Source organism: Musca autumnalis, unplaced genomic scaffold, assembly GCF_047663935.1.
Source record: "Musca autumnalis isolate F117 unplaced genomic scaffold, ASM4766393v1 scaffold_1, whole genome shotgun sequence".
NCBI classification, from domain to species: domain Eukaryota; kingdom Metazoa; phylum Arthropoda; class Insecta; order Diptera; family Muscidae; genus Musca; species Musca autumnalis.
In genome coordinates this window covers 11,964,258-11,984,481 of record NW_027411644.1, presented here as the reverse complement: position 1 = coordinate 11,984,481, position 20,224 = coordinate 11,964,258, and the positions used below count along the sequence as shown (strand labels likewise).

At 36.1% G+C, this 20,224-nt stretch overlaps 4 protein-coding genes and 1 long non-coding RNA gene across 5 annotated transcripts; 3 read left to right on the top strand and 2 right to left on the bottom strand.

Annotated features, from left to right (window-relative positions):
• Positions 1-1,702: 1,702 nt before the first annotated feature.
• LOC141393408 (3-oxoacyl-[acyl-carrier-protein] reductase FabG-like) lies at positions 1,703-2,642 on the bottom strand. The gene has a single exon (XM_073966406.1). The coding sequence runs from the start codon at positions 2,568-2,570 to the stop codon at positions 1,800-1,802; it is 771 nt and encodes a 256-aa protein (XP_073822507.1). The 5' UTR covers positions 2,571-2,642; the 3' UTR covers positions 1,703-1,799.
• A 575-nt stretch (positions 2,643-3,217) lies between these two features.
• LOC141393418 (meso-2,3-butanediol dehydrogenase-like) lies at positions 3,218-4,063 on the top strand. Its single transcript, XM_073966415.1, has one exon. It carries the CDS (start codon positions 3,218-3,220, stop codon positions 3,980-3,982), a length of 765 nt encoding a protein of 254 aa, XP_073822516.1. The 3' UTR covers positions 3,983-4,063.
• A 421-nt stretch (positions 4,064-4,484) lies between these two features.
• LOC141393399 (3-oxoacyl-[acyl-carrier-protein] reductase FabG-like) lies at positions 4,485-5,663 on the top strand. The gene is made up of 2 exons (XM_073966395.1): positions 4,485-4,617; positions 4,696-5,663. Exon 2 carries the CDS (start codon positions 4,701-4,703, stop codon positions 5,472-5,474), a length of 774 nt encoding a protein of 257 aa, XP_073822496.1. The 5' UTR covers positions 4,485-4,617; positions 4,696-4,700; the 3' UTR covers positions 5,475-5,663.
• A 5,915-nt stretch (positions 5,664-11,578) lies between these two features.
• Positions 11,579-13,821, top strand: Alg9 (alpha-1,2-mannosyltransferase Alg9). Its single transcript, XM_073966386.1, has 4 exons — positions 11,579-11,832; positions 11,915-12,280; positions 12,339-12,816; positions 12,877-13,821. The coding sequence occupies exons 1-4, from the start codon at positions 11,717-11,719 to the stop codon at positions 13,753-13,755; spliced, it is 1,839 nt and encodes a 612-aa protein (XP_073822487.1). The 5' UTR covers positions 11,579-11,716; the 3' UTR covers positions 13,756-13,821.
• Positions 13,822-15,562: 1,741 nt separating this feature from the next.
• Positions 15,563-16,461, bottom strand: LOC141390341 (uncharacterized). Its single transcript, XR_012409328.1, has 2 exons — positions 16,249-16,461; positions 15,563-16,196 (listed from the first exon to the last, which is right to left on the bottom strand). It is a non-coding gene; the product is annotated as an uncharacterized lncRNA (long non-coding RNA).
• Positions 16,462-20,224: the final 3,763 nt, after the last annotated feature.

Sequence of the window (20,224 nt, the reverse complement as noted above, 5' to 3'; positions counted from 1 at the left end):
TCAAAATTGTAACAGCTATCCCAATTAAATAAACGCCACCAATGTTCTATTTGAGAAACACTGGCACGGTTTTGTGTGTTGTTGGTATATAAGCTACCAAACAGCATTTGGGTATGTGCATTTGTTGAAAAATCAACGACACATACGAGTGGAAGAAGGTTTGCTTTGTTTCGTAAACACTTTCGTCAGAGTTGTGTTAGGTTACCAAAGAAAAACTTCTCATTGAAGGGTTTTCTTTGTTTACGTTTATACTTCGAGCTGACGATTGATGTTTGGGTATAAAAAGTTCCTTGTTGAAGAAGTTATTGAAAAATAACTTCGGTGGAGAATATCCACAAACAAGAAACAAAGGGAACTGATGAGATCCAGTGGCGTGGATCGAAACTAGTCTTCCTTGCCTTACCCCTTGGCGAACAATGCCAAACCTTCTCCACTAATAAACTTGTTGTTTTAAATATTAAAACAACAAAAGGGATTAAGCCAGACTATTTTGAAAAATCAAAATAGTAATTGTGTTTTGGAGTAGTATAGTCATCCCTCCCTTATGTTACTTAATTTAAAATTTACTTGTTATCATGGCATTATATTGTAGTGTACAGCATTAAGGTCGAAAGACTGGGCATATGTAAATTGAAATAAATAAATAAACAAGTAAAAAAGTATCAGTCGGCTTTGCCGACAGAGATATACCCTCAGCCTATGTGAATTGAAATAGTTTTTTCCCAAAAAAAAAACCTATGTATTTAGGGGGGTTTTCAAAATTTTAGCCGTGTGTACCGACAAAAGTATGGATAGGTCAAAAATTTGGGGGGGATATCGATAGGGCTTTTTACCACACTAGTCTACGAAAAACATAATATCGCTGTAAACAGGGCCACTTAGAAAACCTTCGGTAAAAATGTCCAAAGAATCCTCGAACCACACAAAACTGTTAAAGGTTTCTGTGGGTGGTACCACAAGCATTGGACAGATAGGGCCCAAATTTGAACATAAACTATGTTTCGACAATATTTAGAGATTCAAAATTTGGACCAAATCGGCTGCTACTTCTATGAGAAATCGCGCGTATTATTTTAGCGAATATTTTCGAACTTTTGTGGGGGAGATACCGGAAGGAGTGGACCAATAAGCAACACCTTCGAATTTCATCTAATATTCGATATTCGAAGAAATATTACAATATTCAAAGTGTTGGTAAACGCAGTATTCGGTTCGAGCTCGAGTATTTGTCGACAAAGCTAGAACATTTTTAGGCATAAATAGAATACTTTACCAGCTGGCGGAAAAATCTGAAATGTTTACCACAGGTAGATCTTTACGTCCTGATTACAAAAATGTAATGTTTGTTGGGGGAAGTCCATACTTCCCGAGATATGGGCCCCTGAAGTTTCGAAAATTCCCTTGTTAGAGTAAGAACAAAAATTTAAATTAAAAAAAATGTTGTTTTCGTGCCCTAAATTGGCTCCTGTCCATAGGAGAAAGTCTTAAATCCCCGGCCGAAGGCCGGCTACTTAGAAAAAGCTTACAATTAAAAAAAAATCAGATTTTTTCCGTCAGCTGGTAGAGTATTCAATTTGTTCCCATTTCTACTTGTTACATTATAAAATTAACCAGAATTGATATGGACAATATTCATTATTTGAACTCAATAATGAATGAAATGAAGTAAATAAACTCTCATCCAAAAAATAAACCCACATAATAAGTTCTAACACTTTATTTATACATTGATACATACATATGTTATATATACATGAGTTTAACAACAAACGAACATATTCAAATGCAATAACAGCTTCTTATCTGGGACACATAGCATGACGTCCACCATCTACTGGCAAGCTGGCTCCAGTTATAAAACTAGCCTTATCACTGGCTAAAAATGCTATAACTCCCGACACTTCATTCACTTGGCCAGGACGACCCAATGCATGCGTCGTACGAGAGTGTTCCAAGAATTTGGCGTAAGCTTCTTCATTCATGCCACCTCTTTTGTGAATTTCTGTAATGATAACACCTGGGTTGACAGCATTACAACGAACGCCCTTCGCTGCTAATTCAAGGGCAACGCAACGTGTGAATTGATCAACGGCTGCTTTAGAGACATTGTAGGCTAGTACGCCGGGGAAAGAACGAATGCCATTAACACTTGAAACATTAACAATGTTGCCTTTGGTTTTTATCAATTCCGGAACAGCCAACATGGTCAATTGATACACAGCTCTTATGTTTGTATTCATAACACGGTCATATTGTTCCAAGCTGGTATTTTCAATCGTACCGGTTTCCAAAACACCCGCATTATTGACAAGGACATCGATTTTACCATACTTCGCAATGGTTTCGTTGACAATACGTTTTACGTCATCTTCATTGGTCATGTCGGCCTTTACCAGTAGAGGTTCTTGGCCTTTAATGGCCTTAATTTTATTGGAAGTATCCTGTAGCTTCTCAACATTTCGTCCAACTATGGTTAAGAGAGCTCCCAATTCGGCAAAATGCACCGCAGCGCCAGCTCCAATTCCTGAACTTGCTCCAGTTACAATAACTACCTTGCCAGAAAAATCCATGTCTATATTGATATGAAGTGATCTTTTAAGTGATTGCTATATACTGTATGTATGTATATACGAGTTGGTCCATATATATAAAACATATGGGTGTTTATATGTACATATACCGGCAATTACTGTGTAGTTAGTTGATTGGAATGTAATGTAGCGTAGTGCGTGTTTTGCAATATGCCTTGACTGTAAATAAATATAAAACGCCAAAAGGGTTACAGAATGTTATTTCATATTTAAAGTCCGTTATTTTACTATTTATCCTTGGCCAAATGTGTGACTATGATGTGTGGATATTTCCGAATTCCTGTGACATATCATGATTTATGATAAAAGTTTTGTTTACGTTACAACCGCAAATAATCGCATTTATTTGCTGGAACGAAACTCCAGCTGATTTGCGGCACAATTGCCAAGGTAGATACAACAGCCAAGCTGATCGGATTTGAAATGTCAAAATAATTTGTTGTAATTTGAATTCTCATACAAAAACATGACAAACTTTGACATTTTAAGTGTACAACAAGAGGGTTTTTGCTGTTATTGTTTCACCAGTACATTTGCCTTGGTAAGTTTGCCATGAGCTACTTGATTATATTCCCTTCCCCCATTCACAAACAGTCAGTTCAACAGTTCACTAAAACGCTGACAACATGGATTTTACCGGAAAGGTAGTTCTTATTACTGGAGCCAGTTCTGGAATTGGTGCTGCAACTGCCCAAGAATTTTCCAAACTTGGAGCTCAGATAGTTTTGGTTGGACGTAATGTTGAAAAACTCCAGGAAGTTGCATCGAAATGCCTTAACCCGGAAACTCATTTGCAAATCAAGGCTGAAATGACCAATGAGAGTGATGTACAACGCATAATCAAAGAGACATTGGAGAAATTTCACAAATTAGATGTCCTCGTAAATGCTGCTGGCATCATCGAGAATGGAACCATCGAAAATACTTCGTTGGAACAATTTGATCGTGTCATGAATACAAATATACGTTCACTCTATCATCTGACCATGTTGGCAGTTCCGGAATTGAAAAAGACCAAAGGAAATATTGTTAATATATCAAGTATATGTGGTATACGTTCTTTTCCCAATGTTTTGGCATATACTACTTCGAAAGCTGCAGTGGATCAATTTACTCGTTGCGTAGCCTTGGAATTAGCCTCGGCGGGAGTTCGATGCAATTCCGTGTGTCCTGGTGTGATTGTTACGGAGTTGCATAAACGTGGTGGCATGGATGAGGAGGCGTATCAAAAATTCCTGGAACATTGTAAGGCCACACATGCTTTGGGTCGTGCCGGAGAAGTCACTGAAGTCTCGGGTCTGATATGTTTCTTGGCCAGTGATATGGCTAGCTTCATAACAGGTGTCAACATGCCTGTAGATGGTGGACGCCATGCAATGTGTCCAAGATAAATGTCCGTTTTTTGTTTGTTTATTGTAAATATGTACCCTATGTGTTTTGTAAAATAAATGGAATATTTGTATTAAATTGAACACTCTAATGTGGAAATATGGGTATAGGAGGTACGGTGGAAAAATAAAATATATAACTTTGAAAGTTAATTGGAAAGAGATATTAACAAAGAATTGATCTTCGCAAAGTGCTTAATTTAAGTAGATACGGACGCTTGTGTAGGGTGGATGAAGACTGAACAAGGATAGTAAGACAACAATGACTCCCACAAAACATCTCTCGACATAAACAATTCAATGGTAGAGGACACAACAGGGTCCCCTACCCAGGTCATAACTTTTAGTTGCGTGCTGTCTGGTCATCAAAAGAGATAATAAAATGGACAGCACCGTTTAACATTTGCCGAATGGAAAATATTTACCATTATCCGAATGCGTTGCACGGAAAACCGGCTACCATACATAAGCAAGCAGCACCTCTCAACAACTGAGTAATCAAAACAAACATGAATAGGAGACAGATGATGAAGACAGTGATAAGAGACAAATTATAAAAATAATAAAAATATACACCAAAGAAAGAAACAAACAAAAAAAAAATCAGACGATCTCAAATAATTGTGGAGAAAAGTGCGGTACGTACATAGAAACAAACAGCAAAATTACGCAATTCTGGAAACAAAATCAATTTAGAATATTTTTTTGTTTTACAGATAACATGAACTTTGCCGGCAAAGTAGTTCTAATTAGTGGCGCATCATCGGGTATTGGTGCTGCTACAGCTTTAAAATTTGCCCAACTAGGTGCCACACTTGCCCTAAATGGTCGCAATGTTGAAAACTTGGAAAAGGTGGCCAAGCTGTGTGCCAACGAAGGAAAGAAACAAACTCCTCAATTGGTGGTGGGCGATATTTCCAAGGAAAAGGAAACCGAACGTATTTGGCAAGAAACGTTGAAAAAACAACAACGACTCGATGTTTTGGTCAATAATGCCGGCATTATTGAAACTGGTACAATTGAAAACACCAGTTTGGAGCAGTTTGATCGTGTTATGAATACAAATCTTAGATCCATATATCATTTGAGTATGCTGGCTGTTCCGGAATTGATAAAAACCAAAGGTAACATTGTCAATGTTTCCAGTGTTAATGGCATTCGTTCGTTCCCTGGTGTCTTGGCATATAATATTTCTAAAATGGGTGTAGATCAATTTACACGTTGTGCTGCTTTGGAATTGGCTGCAAAGGGAGTAAGAGTAAATTGTGTCAACCCTGGTGTTACCGTTACTAATCTTCATAAACGTGGTGGCATGGATCCTGAAACATATGCAAAATTTTTGGAACACTCCAAGACAACACATGCTCTAGGTCGCCCGGGTACTGCCGATGAAGTGGCTAATGCCATTTGTTTCCTCGCCAGTGAGCTGGCTTCGTTTAGCACCGGTGTTAGTTTAGCTGTTGATGGTGGTCGTCATGCCATGTGTCCCAGATAGATTAAAGAACGTTTTGTATTTCTTTTTCTTTTTTTTTGTTGGGTGAGCGTTATGATAAAAAACAGAAAAAAATTTGAAGTGGAATTTTGATGTCCTTATTTTGCATTTATTACATTGTATTTTTTTGAATATGTACCCATACGTATTACGAATCTATTAAGCAATAATTAATAAAGAATTTTGAAATAATTTTGTGTATGGGTTTGAGAAGCGACGACAAATTAACCATTAATTTCAATTTCATATTTTATATATACAACAACAAAAAAACTGTTCCACAACATCCCATACGAGACAAGGGCGATTTCTCTCATATATGTTATATATACCCTCCACCATAATATGGAGGGTATAATTAAAACTGTCGTTCCGTTTGTAACACATCGAAATGTTCATCGGAGACCCTATAAAGCATACATCTTCTTGATCAGGGTAATGGGCCGATTCCGTACAGCGAGGCGAGTCATGTCGCGTCGTCTATCGTCTCTGTGACAAAATTTAAAAAATGCACTACGTACAGCGATAGAAAATAATCGTCGATAACAAGTTATTTTTATTTATTTTATTTTTATTCGTTAGTAAAAATGAACGGCGACAGCTAATTTGTTGTCGCCGGAAAATTAACATTACGGCGACAAAATTTGACGTCGTCGTGCGACTTTTGCCATACGTAATGGAAAAATTGCAACTGGCAACGCGGCACGACTCGCCTCGCTCTACGGAATCGGCCCATAAAATTCTAAGTCGATATAACAATAACGAAATATTCATCGGAGACCCTATAAAGCTTTCATATTATTGATAAAGTCGATATAACAATGAAATCAAGATACAGCTCGCAATTTTTTATGATAGAGCTTTGTAATTTGGTAAGGAAGTTTCTATTACTCCTAGGATGTTTGGTATTCCAAATGGGCTATATATCGGTCCACGTTTTGATATAGCCCCCATAGAACGGTACCACCCCATTTTCGGTATTTTGAAGGTTTTAGCTTCATTATCACACGGGAATGGCTGAAATTTGGAACTTAGTCATCGTTAGGGGTATAAAACTTTTTCCCAGAATTTTGTCGGTATAGGCCCACGCCTTTATTTAGCGCCCATATAACGATACCTCCCGAGTTGCTGTATTTTGAAGGTTGTGTCCTCAATATATTCCACCGAAATGGCTGAAATTTGGTGTCTTCATTTGGGACATCAAACGTTCCATATGAATTTTGTCGGTATAGGTCCACGCCTTAATATAGCCCCCATAGAACGGTACCTCCCGATTTTAGGTATTTTGAAGCTTGGGGCCTCAATATTCCTCTGAAATGGCTGAAATTTGGTATCTAGTCTTCGTCTTTGGTGGTATAAGACTTTCCCCCAGAAATGTCTCGGTACATGTACACGCCTTAATATAGCCCCCATAGAACGGTACCTCCCGATTTTCGGTATTTTGAAGGTTGTGGCCTCAATATTCCACTGAAATGACTGAAATGTTGTATTTAGTCTTCGTTGGGGTGCTAAACTTTCCACCTGATTGTAGGTATGGTCCACCACGCCTTCATATTGTCCCCATAGAAGACCGGGAACAGCTTCTGGTAAAGGCCCATATGACCAATGAACATGATGTAAAACGTAAAAAATCGATGTCCTTGTCAATAATACCGGTATTTTGGAAAACGATGCCATTGAAAAGCATGGAACAATATAGCCGTGTGATGAACACAAACATAGGAGATGTTTATCAATTGTTCTGGAATTGATAAAATTCAAAGGCAAGATTGTTAATGTTTAAAGTGTTAACGGTATTCGTTCTTTGATAAGGCTAGTTTTATGACAGGAGCCACTAGCTTGCCAGTAGTTGGGTGGACGTCATGGTATGCGTCCCAGATAAGTAGCTTTTATTGCATTTGAATATGTTGGTTTGTGGTTAATCTCATGTGTATATATCGTCACCATAAATGCCCGAAGACGTAACCCACACGCAAATCGAGATTAGTTTTTTGATGGGATCCGATACATAAAGCTAAAATACATGCTCTGGCAAAATGTTAAGCTTCTACGTTCAAAAATAACGTTCCTATTTAAGAAAAGGCATTTCGGAAAGTGTGATATTATTGCAGATTTTGTTGTAATGACGGATCCCAAAACGAACTGTTTCCGTGGTTTTGGCTTCATTAATTACCCCCATTCGTATAGGATTGATAATATCCCAAATACTCGACCTCTTAGGATAATTATTCCATAAAACAGTTTTTCATTTCATAACGTTTTTTACTTCTCCTGTAATGTTTTGATTTTGTGGGTTACGTCTTCGGGCATTTATGGTGACGATATGTAAGTATCAATGTATGAATAAAATTGGTAGCGTTTAAAAATAGGCTGTGAGGAACATTTTTGAGTGAATGTTAACCTCATTTGATTCATTATTGAGTCGAAATAAATAAAAATTAGGTGTTGGATTTTAATGTGGTATACATAGGAAGAGAGTAATGTAATATTCGCCATTATGTTTTTATTTGTAAAATAAACAGCCCAATAATGAATATTCTTGCGGAATGCAACTCTCGCGGAATAGATTTTTCTCGAGAGAATATTCCTCCTATCATGAATAATGTGAGAAAAATAATCATTGAATTTGGCAGCACTGAAGGGTCTTTTTCATACCTTGCGTGCCCTAATTGTTGTGAAAACAAAGAGGAAAAATACCCAGCAAAAAGTTTGCATCCACGGAAGCAGTTAAATCACTGGTGCAAGTGTCACGAAGTGCTTCTTTTTCTATGAATTCCTCAGTGAATTTTACAAGGGAGCGCGCAGAAAGGAAGCACTCCATTTTGCTTCCGCAGCACGCAGTTAGGAAGCACTCCATTTTGCTTCCGCAGCACGCAGCTAGGAAGCACTCCATTTTTACAATTTTTACCACTTTTACGAGTTTTGCGTTCCCGTACACAAAATTTGTATGAAAATCGTTTACGACTTTTACCACTTTGTAAAGTACGGGAACGGGCCATTAATAAGACATTTTAATTTTATTCTTATAGGCCGTTTATATATAACAAGGTTAACCCAGTGGGTCTGGGTTTCAAATGTCATTTCCATTGTATATACTTCAAACAAATCCTCATAAAGAAGGTTAACCCTGCAAAAAACTATAATATAAACGCCGTATTACTTTAATTTCATTTGTTGAATGAAAATTGAATTTTTTATCGTTTATACATAAAAGTGCTTGTTGGATGTAATCCAAATGTGAGGAAAAGGATTGCCTTTTTCATTAGTCCACTGGAAGCGCATCCATGCATGTAATGAAATCCTCACTCCAACTTGCACCACTTCCATTTTTTTTTTGCTGGGTAATTATTATTATTAATGATTGTACCATGGCGCTATAGGTAATTTGCCCTGTTTTTGAGACAAAAATTAATAACAGCGGAATTAAAGGATTTTTTAACTTTTTAAATTATTTATGTGTAAAAGTGAAATAAAACAAATATTTTTACAGATAAATTCGGATATAAGAAACAACGGTTATAAGCAACTACGTATATAACGAACAAAGCTATTTCTTCCAATGCCATTTTCATTAGTTTTCTTATACACAACAAACTGATGAAAACGATCACGGTAGTAAGTAACACCAATTTTGTCCCCGCGAGTAGATTTTCCAACGAATTGTTACTACAGTTTTGTATATTTTTTGAATATGTGTTAATAAATATGAGTTTAGTACTCCTTTAAACCGTATCAATGGTTAATATGTAAAAGAGAGATAAAATAAAGCTTACTACTGCCGCACCGTTTATAGAAAACCACGGATATACCGAACAATTTGTCGCCATTACTTATTTTACTTGCAACGAAATTGTAAACAACAATATTTCTTCTATTTATTATTTATTTCCTCAAACCAAACTTCCACAATTTTAAGACCTTTTATTGAGAAGTAACCTAAAAAAATCTTATAAATATCAAAAAACGGGTAAAATCGGGTTTTGAAACCTATTAATACCAATGCAGAAGACTTTCAGTAATGTGTTCTAGCTTGCAAAATCACGGCCAAACACGGCCAATTTAGTATAAGTCTACATGAAGTGAGTTTAAGAAAAATAAAACATTTATTTCTGACTATTTGTGTTTCTTGGTCGCTACCCAAAATGTTTAAGCTATATTATATATTAAATAAATTCCTCTCGCAATTGCCAATCTATTCCATTTTACATATATTTATATTTGGTTTATTTTTCCGCGGTTTTAAATACATTGAAATATGCCTCACAATATATATTTTTTTTAGTTTTTCTTCGAAATTCTCAATTTGACTGCAATTTAAACCGCGATAATAACGCTATTTTGAAAAATATCATTCATATTAATAAATTTTGACATGTTATTTTTTTAATGCCAACTAAAAAATTATTATTATTGAATGTTGCAAAATCGACTTTTTGCCCCAAAAACTGGGCAAATTACCTATAGTGCATGGGGCTGACTATTTCATTGGGTGTATGTACACTTTTTCACTATTAATTTTTAATTTTTATAGAGTTTACCGTCATTCGTATTATGGAATATATTTTTGTTGTATGTAATATTGTTTATTAGGGATATGAGATAGAGCTATGTACTTGGATTTTAATAACAATGCTTCCTTACCCTTAAAACCCGAGATTTATAGGGTGTATGTTGACTTATTTGGTTGACTGTACGTTATCGTGACTACAACAACAACATACATATGTTCTCATTTTTTCTCATCTGCCGTGGTTTAGCAAAGCAATGGCTCGCCCAGAGAGACTAATGCTTGGTTTACATTTAGGAAATCCACTCGATTTCAACTGTCAATTCCTTTGCGTATACGACAAATGAAAACTCATCTGAAATCCATTGGGTTTCATTTGACGTTTAAGCAATGGAATTGACAATTGAAATCGAGTGGATTTCGTAAATGTAAACAAAGCATAAAGCACAAAATATTTTGAGCACCGCCGTTGTCTAGTCCCAATTTACATTAGGCGAGTTTACTTGCGGCAATTGTCAGTTTGATGGAGAGAGAGGTGAGGCATTTGGTAACCCTTTGCCTCTCAACACCCTCTCTCACCCAAAAACTGACAATTGCCGCAAGTAAACTCGCCTAATGTAAATTGGGACATAGGTAATGGATTCGATATATTGGGATATGTTACGTCAAAAATGTTCTTTATGTAGAAATTACTTTTATAATGAACCTAATAAAAGTTTTATTACAATGGGGGTTGACACTTCACATTGATCCAAAACATAAACTAATTTCATTACGAAGGCACCACTTAGATGTAGTTTACACTATCAATGTCATATGACACGAAATAAAAACATTCCATATCTACCCAGGCAGGCAATGTGGAGACGTAATTTTATTACATTTTTGCTGGTGTGGACGCACAAAGTAAATGGCGTAAGGAAAATCCCCAATATTGCACATATTAGCGACTATATGATGATGGAAAATTTCATGTCATATGACATTTACATATAGTGTAAACTACCCCTTAGCACAGAAGACGGCGTCACTTTATTCATAAGTGAATGACATGCTGAACTAGATTGTGAATCGTTCGTTCGTTGATCGTTCTTCGTGAATCTTTCGGTCGGCGCTCAGCGAGCTATTGAACTATATCGGCTGATCTAGTTCATACGATCTTTTGAATAAATCGTTTAATTGAACTAGTTCGTTCATGAACTATACAACTCTAACAAAAACGTAACACATTTTGACATTTAAAGCTCTGTTCCAGAACTAAACAGTTTTTACAATTTTTACCACTTTTATTTACACATTGTGCATTCCCGTACACAACATTTATATGAAAATCATTTACGACTTTTACCACTTTATAAAGTACGGGAACAGGCCATAAGTGTACAACAAGAGGGCATTTGTTGTTTTTGTGTCTCTTGCATCTACTTTACCTTCTAAATTTTCTTGCTTGAAACTGGTACAAATTGGAAATGAAAAAATCCATATTATTAAAATACAGACTGGTTTTTTTGCAAAAATTTCAGGAAGTTGTCTCAATTAGTTTTGAAGTTATTAATAAAGCGCCGCTAGATACGGTATTTCGACCACTGTTCGTCATTGTCATTTTGCATTTCAAATAAAATGGTAACACTGTTTTGCATTTTATTTGATTGATAACAAAATTTCACGTCTACAGTATTTTTGTTGTTGTCGGAGAAGTTCATGGAAATAAGGAAGGTGGTTCTAATATTCATTCAGAATGGCTCCTCCCAAGGCAAGGTATAATGCCAATAAACAGGAAAATGCAGTTTCGAGGAAACCACCAAAGAAGCTACCAAGTGTAGGAGTGCCAAAGAAAGAAAATAAAAAAACAAGGTAAGGTGGATGGAGTTACATATAGTAGATATACTAGAACCGGCTTTATGACACTTTTAATTTATTTATTACAAACAATTAGCACATTGAAGAAATCATCCGTTAGCGAAAACACATCGGTATCGGATAAATCAAATGTGGTGCCGTCTGTGGCGTTTAAGACTTTTGTCAGTGCGCGTTTATGCAGTGCCATCTGGGCTTACATCTCAGACTGTGATGAGACCTACAACTATTGGGAACCCCTAAATTATATTATAAATGGACACGGATTGCAGACGTGGGAATATAGCCCTCAATTTGCCTTACGTTCATATACCTATCTATTGCTACAAGGTGTCCCTGGCTGGATATACCAAAAGATTTTCCATCCTAGCCCCGTACTTATATTTTACATGATACGCTGTATGTTGGGTTTTGGCTGTGCAGTAATGGAAAGATTTATGTACAAGTAAGTACCTTCATATGATGTCCTTTACGATTACTCTGATAAATAAATATTCCCTTAGATCCATTTGTCAGGAATTTGGTATACACATTGGTCGGCTGTGGCTTATTTTCCAATTATTTAGCGTTGGCATGTTCATATCCAGTACCGCCCTATTGCCTTCTTCGTTTGCCATGTATTTTGGTTGCTCGGCATTGGCAGCTTGGTGGACAAAGAAATATCCTTTGGCAATTTTCTTTGTTGCCATTGCAGCTCTATTGGGTTGGCCTTTTTCAGCAATTATAGGTCTTCCAATTGCTTTGGATATGTTAGTACGTCAGCGTATGTTCCGTACCTTCTTCTTATGGGCCGGCATTTCTTTTGTGACAATTGCTATACCCATGATTGTGATTGACTCCTCGTATTTTGGTAAAATTACATTTGCTCCCTTAAATATTGTTCTGTACAATGTATTTACCAGTCATGGACCGAATATATTTGGTACAGAACCCCTAAGTTATTATTTGATTAATGGATTTTTAAATTTCAACATAGTATGGGTAAGTGAAGTGTCCTTCCTTCCACATTATCTATAATCTAATTTTTTTTACATCTTCCAGATCCTTGCTTTAATTACCCCCATAATGCTGATAATTGATTACTTTGTAGTCCCAGCCAAATCTAGTTCTACTCTGAATTTTCCACGCTACATAACATTGGCACCATTTTATCTATGGCTTGTAGTATTTTTTGCCCAGCCACATAAAGAGGAACGATTCTTGTTTCCCGTATATCCATTAATATCGTTGTGTGGTGCCATTACCGTCGATGTGTTCCAGCGTATATTTTTCCGTCTCAAAACACTGCTTGTTAAGATGAAAAATTCAAGCACAACAACTCATTATTTGGATCACACAATGTTCATAGCCATAATAATAATGATTATAAGCACCGTTGCAGGCCTATCGCGTGTATTTGCCTTGTATCGTAATTATCATGCTCCAATGGATCTTATGATGGAATTAAGTCAATTTAAAACGTCCAATGAATATAGAGAAAATCAGATATATAATGTATGTATTGGCAAGGATTGGTATCGCTATCCTGGAAGTTTCTTCTTCCCGGCATCGAATTTCCGTCTTCGTTTTCTGAAATCGGAATTTAAAGGCATGTTACCAGCATATTATGCTGAAGGTGATAATGCTACGCAGATAATCCATCCATATTTCAATGATATGAATCAAGAGGATGAACGCATGTATTTCCCCTATGAGGATTGTCATTTCTTAATCGATTTCGATGAGGGCAAATATACCGAACTCGAGCCTAGCTATTCGAAACGCACCAAAGACTGGACAATATTGAAAAGTTTACCATTTTTAATACAAGATAAATCACATCGAATTTATCGAGCATTTTACATACCATTCCTTACGGACAATTATACATCTTATGGTAGTTTTAATTTATTAAAAAGAAAGAAAATGAAATTAAGTTAAGATAAAAGTTCAAATAAATATCTTTCGTTCTGATTTCGATTTATATTTGGTCAAATATAACAAAAATAGTTTTTATTCATGATACCTTCTGCAAGTTTTTGTGTTCCAGATACATTGTATATGTAGATGCCTGTTCCAGCAAGAATCTACAAATTTTTACTACGATAACAATTTTTCCTTTATGTTGTCGGAAAGTAGTATAGTAAAAATTCTTGCAGTTCTGGAGCAGACCATAAATTTCACTGGTTTTTTTTTATTATAAATTTACTTTTCTGGTAAAACTGATCATGAGAGATCATTTTTGACAGTTTTCTCTTTTACCATTAAAAAAGTAAAGAAACAAAACTATAGGTCTGTACGATAACTCAAAAGTTTGTACAAACTTTTACAAAATGCTGTTCGACAACAAACTTGTTCAGTAAAAGAGAACTGAGAAGAACTTCCAAGTAGTTGCAAGAACTTCTTTATGGGGATTTATTTGACGTTTGCTCTATGGAATTGACATTTGAAACCCAAACCCCCACTGGGTTTATCCGGTTTTAACCGGGGTAATATATCGTAATTCATTAAACGATTTGGACGTTAGTCCCGGTCCACACTAGGGCGATTTCAAAGAAATAATTTCATCAAATTAGTCATTCTTAGATCGAATTCCATACTGAAGTAATTTTATGAAATTGCTGTAGTGCGGAACCCTATCTAAGAACGCCTATTTTTTTTAATTTCGTGAAATTATTTCGTTGAAATCACTCTAGTGTGGACTGGGACTTTCATTACATATTGTTCTGCGCCATGTTGTCTTAGGCCTTCCTCTCTTCCTTGTACCCCTTGGATTCCCTTCCAGAGCAACGTGTGTAACGTCGCCATTCGGCTTTCGTAAGGTGTGTCCGAGCCATTGGTATTTCCTTCTGCGTACGTCGATTGCTTTGTGGTGAGTAACCCGCCACAGGCGTCCGTTGCTTATCACTTTGTGACCTGGTAAATATGTCCATATTTACATTAGGCAATTTTCCTTGCGGCAATTGTCTGTTTGATGGAGAGAGAGGTGAGGCATGTGGTAACCTTTTGCCTCTCAACACCCTCTCTCGCCGATAAACTGATAATTGCCGCAAGGAAAATTGTCTAATGTAAATATGGACCACGATACAATAAGAAGGTAACATTATCAGCCCAGCTAGCCCAGCTGATGGTAACATAATGTGTCAATTGCATTGAATTTATGTCAAATTTTGACATCTTAAGTTAAGATTTTTTGTAAACTCCCTTCAGTTTTGCAAGGGAGATTTTTTTTGGAGGAAAACATATGTTTGAGAGCGTTCATGATACCTACTTTTTCTCCATCGGAATTTTTTTCAGTGTGGATTTTTTGTTTGTGATAGCAAATAAGGGAAAAGAGAGAAATTCCGCACGGAATTTTCAATCGTAATTGGGCTGAAAATAAAAAAAAACAGTTTCGAGAATCCACTATCATTCTGTCCTTAGCTTTGTTGTTCTGGTATGAACTTCCATATTTGCGACATGCAATGTAGAAATTTGCAAACTTAGGAAAATTGTCCGCCCCAATTGCAAAGGCTACGACCAGAGAAGCATCGATGATCACTTTCGTGAGGAGACGAAGGGGTCGATTATCGATAGCAATTATCGTTGAGTGGAGTTGCCAGTTGTCAAAATTACTTTATGTATGGCAACCTTCAACTGAAGTTGCGAATCTCAGTTGACGAACCGGCTATTTTTCAGCAACCAATTATTTTCAGTTGCAGTGAATATTTTCGAAGAAACAAGAAGTAAAATTGAAATGAAAAAAACATTTTCTTAACAATTGTTGATTATTTGCATGATTAATTAATTTTGTGTATCAAAACTATGGTGAAAATAACAACAAAACAACAGTTTGAAATATTAATTGATACAGCCGACGACTACACCAGGGAATTTCGTTTTTGAATAGAAATGATTTTTGTTTTGTCTTTTTTCCTCCTCCGTCAACTTCGAAACGATACAATTTGTCCTCTATCAAGTGGACAACTTCCTTCCATACGTTCGACAATGCAGATTGAGCCATGCAATTATTGTAATCATTGCCATGGGACTTTTGGAAACTTCCCTCCGCAAAAAATCTCAACGCAGCGCACACTTTGGGGGTTATCATGAACGGCAATTCCCCGTGAATTGTTTCACTTTCTCCCTTAAGTTGCAACGGCGGAAAGACGAAACTCACGGGGAAATTTCATTCATGATAACCCCCTTTTAAAAGCGGGGGTATTGCTGTTGATCTGTAACTGACTTTAAAGTCGCCCCTTAACGTTTCCACAATGTAAACTACTGCATCCTTTAAAAGTGGGGGTATTGCTGTTGATCTGTAACTGACTTTAAAGTCATCCCTTAACGTTTCCACAATGTAAACTACGGCATCCTTTGGCAATCGAAAATACGCCTTAAACCTAAAATAATTTACTGATCATACAGATCATTCCAACATGAGCCTCAACATACAGTACAGAGGGCAATTCCAATGGATTCGACTTGTCCTTCGAATTTCTTCTAATAGACGTCATGTCCTGTACATTTTCTTAATCATCAAAAAATAATTCCACTGAACTTATCACTTTAAAATAGTCTTTTTTTTTTTGGCGAATTGTGCCTTTTGGATTTAATAGAGTTCACAAGTTTTAAAAAACATTGATCGATAACACGTTTATCGACAACCTACCCAGCAAAATGTTCGATGACAGATCATGAGTTGAATCATAGGTTCCCAGCAAAATGTTCGATGACAGATCATGAGTTGAATCATAGGTGCAAGTGACTTGTCATAGGTGCAAATTTAGGTGAATCACCGATGAAATTTACAAGGGAGTGACACCTGATTTCACCTGTTCATTGTCATGGCATTTTGCACCAGTTCATTGTCATGACATTTTGCACCAGTTCATTGTCACGGCATTTTGCACCAGTTCATTGTCACGGCATTTTGCACCAGTTCATTGTCATGACATTTTGCACCAGTTCATTGTCATAGCATTTTCCACCAGTTCATTGTCACGGCATCTTGCACCAGTTCATTGTCATAGCATCTTGCACCGGTTCATTGTCATGGCTTCTTGCACCAGTTCATTGTCATGGCTTCTTGCACCAGTTCATCGTCATGGCTTCTTGCACCAATGCTTTGGATCCGGATTTTTGCCAATCAGAAATAAAATTCGCAATACAATTATGTAATTTGTTGAATTAATAAGAACACAATGCGCAGATGATTTGTATCGCCAGATGTTATTTTTCTTTATTTTGTATGTAATTTTCAAAATTATATATTATATTAATCTGCAATATCATATTTATCTCTTCCGATGGCTGCAAGATACTTCTTTCAACTTGGGGGTTCCGTTTTTCCAATATTCGATAAATTATGTGTCAATCTCTGAACCAAGCTCATCGTTTGGGAAATCTAGTATAAATTTGAATTCTGTTATTTTATTTCAAAAAAAAAAGCTTATCCTGTAATAGTTACCACGTTATGGTCTCTTTTATACTTATTTTACCGATCTCCTACTTTGCTTCTCTCACTTTGCATGCCATGCTTGTGATATCGTGATCTTTCCATTGGAATTTTGTTCCCTCGGGTCGCATAACGTCAAATGGCTCGTATTCATATGCCGGTGGCATCTTTATCCATCCTGTTAACATGGCCCAACCAACCCAATAATTGCAGCTCGATATGTTTTACTATATCGGTGTTGGTCGGCTGGGGAAGCTCGTGGTTTATAGACCGGGTCTTTTTCATACTTCTTTTTAATATCCACAAAACGAAACAGGTTTCCAAACACAAAATATATTTTTCTTTTGTTTTATATCATTTTACATTGTATTTTTAATTAAAATATATAAATTTTGCCACTATCGACCACTTTCATCTGACTTTTATTTTCATTTTAACAATTACTTTTGCAAGTACACAATTATTCGGGTATATGAGTATTTGATAATTTATTGTGCGGTTACTTATCAATTTATTTAAACTCATGATAAAGATCGGATCTTTCACGACTTCAATTGCACTCATGAAAATTCGATGAAAAAAATCGGATCTTTCATGACTTCGATTGCACTCATGAAAATTCGATGAAAAAGATCGGACCTTTCACGACTTCAATTGCACTCATGAAAATTCGATGAAAAAGATGGGATCTTTCACGACTCCTTTCGCACTCATGCAAAAGAACCAGTGAAATCATGATTTCACATGGAATCACTTCCATTTAATTTTTCTGGGTTCAAGTGACTTGTCATAAGTGCAAATTTAGGTGAATCACCGATGAAATTTACAAGGGAGTGACACCTGATTTCACCTGTTCATTGTCATGGCATTTTGCACCAGTTCATTGTCATGGCATTTTGCACCAGTTCATTGTCACGGCATTTTGCACCAGTTCATTGTCATGACATTTTGCACCTGTTCATTGTCATGGCATTTTGCACCAGTACATTGTCACGGCATCTTGCACCAGTTCATTGTCATAGCATCTTGCACCGGTTCATTGTCATGGCTTCTTGCACCAGTTCATTGTCATGGTTTCTTGCACCAGTTCCTCGTCATGGCTTCTTGCACCAATGCTTTGGATCCGGATTTTTGCCAATCAGAAATAAAATTCGCAATACAATTATGTAATTTGTTGAATTAATAAGAATACAATGCGCAGATGATTTGTATCGCCAGATGTTATTTTTCTTTATTTTGTATGTAATTTTCAAAATTATATATTACATTAATCTGCAATATCATATTTATCTCTTCTGATGGCTGCAAGATACTTCTTTCAACTTGGGGGTTCCGTTTTTCCAATATTCGATAAATTATGTGTCAATCTCTGAACCAAGCTCATCGTTTGGGAAATCTAGTATAAATTTGAATTCTGTTATTTTATTTCAAAAGAAAAAGCTTATCCTGTAATAGTTACCACGTTATGGTCTCTTTTATACTTATTTTACCGATCTCCTACTTTGCTTCTCTCACTTTGCATGCCATGCTTGTGATATCGTGATCTTTCCATTGGAGTTTTGTTCCCTCGGGTCGCATAACGTCAAATGGCTCGTATTCATATGCCGGTGGCATCTTTATCCATCCTGTTAACATGGCCCAACCAACCCAATAATTGCAGCTCGATATGTTTTACTATATCGGTGTTGGTCGGCTGGGGAAGCTCGTGGTTTATAGACCGGGTCTTTTTCATACTTCTTTTTAATGTCCACAAAACGAAACAGGTTTCCAAACACAAAATATATTTTTCTTTTGTTTTATATCAATTTACATTGTATTTTTAATTAAAATATATAAATTTTGCCACTATCGACCACTTTCATCTGACTTTTATTTTCATTTTAACAATTACTTTTGCAAGTACACAATTATTCGGGTATATGAGTATTTGATAATTTATTGTGCGGTTACTTATCAATTTATTTGAACTCATGATAATATTGTGACAAAGATCGGATCTTTCACGACTTCAATTGCACTCATGAAAATTCGATGAAAAAGATCGGATCTTTCATGACTTCGATTGCACTCATGAAAATTCGATGAAAAAGATCGGACCTTTCACGACTTCAATTGCACTCATGAAAATTCGATGAAAAAGATGGGATCTTTCACGACTCCTTTCGCACTCATGCAAAAGAACCAGTGAAATCATGATTTCACATGGAATCACTTCCATTTAATTTTGCTGGGTAGTTGGGTTGACACCAATAACACTGTGCAACATTTTTAAGGTGATCTTGTGCAAACAATTCGAACTGAGTATTTTTTGAAAGTACAGATCCAAACGAAAAGAAACCCTTTTTGGTTTTTGTTGTGTCAGATCCAGCTCGCATTTTATGGCCCCATCTAAAAATGCTAAATATTGAGTTTTTATAGAAATTCGGGGCTATATCTCTGAAACCAATGCGAATCTTCTTCCGACCGCTGAAGCAAATTTGTAGATAAGGACAAGAATAAAATATTTGGAAAAATAATAAGCATGAAAAAATACATTTATTGCCTCAAATTTCAAAATATATGCAAAAATTCCACAATTTTTATACATTTCGCACCGTATCTCCAAAACCTTTAATTTTTTCTGAATATTTTCTTTTGGAGAAATATTCCCAGGAATGTAATTCACAACTCTTCAGAACATGTCATTGTTGTAAAATAACTCTAACCCGTTGTTTTCAGTACATTTTTCAACGACGATTTAATAAAAATGTCAATAATGTAGTGAAATCCGAAATGCGAGAATAAACTGTTGGTGTGAACTGTGTTTGAAATACGTGTTGCAAAAGATATGATGCAAAATACCGCTGAAACAACATGAAGTAAGCATTTTAAAGTTTCAAAATGTTCTAAAGAATTGTTGAGAACTTTATTTGGAAGATTTGGTCCAACTCCCAATAGTTTAGCCGATACCGACCAGAATTTCAGCAATTATGT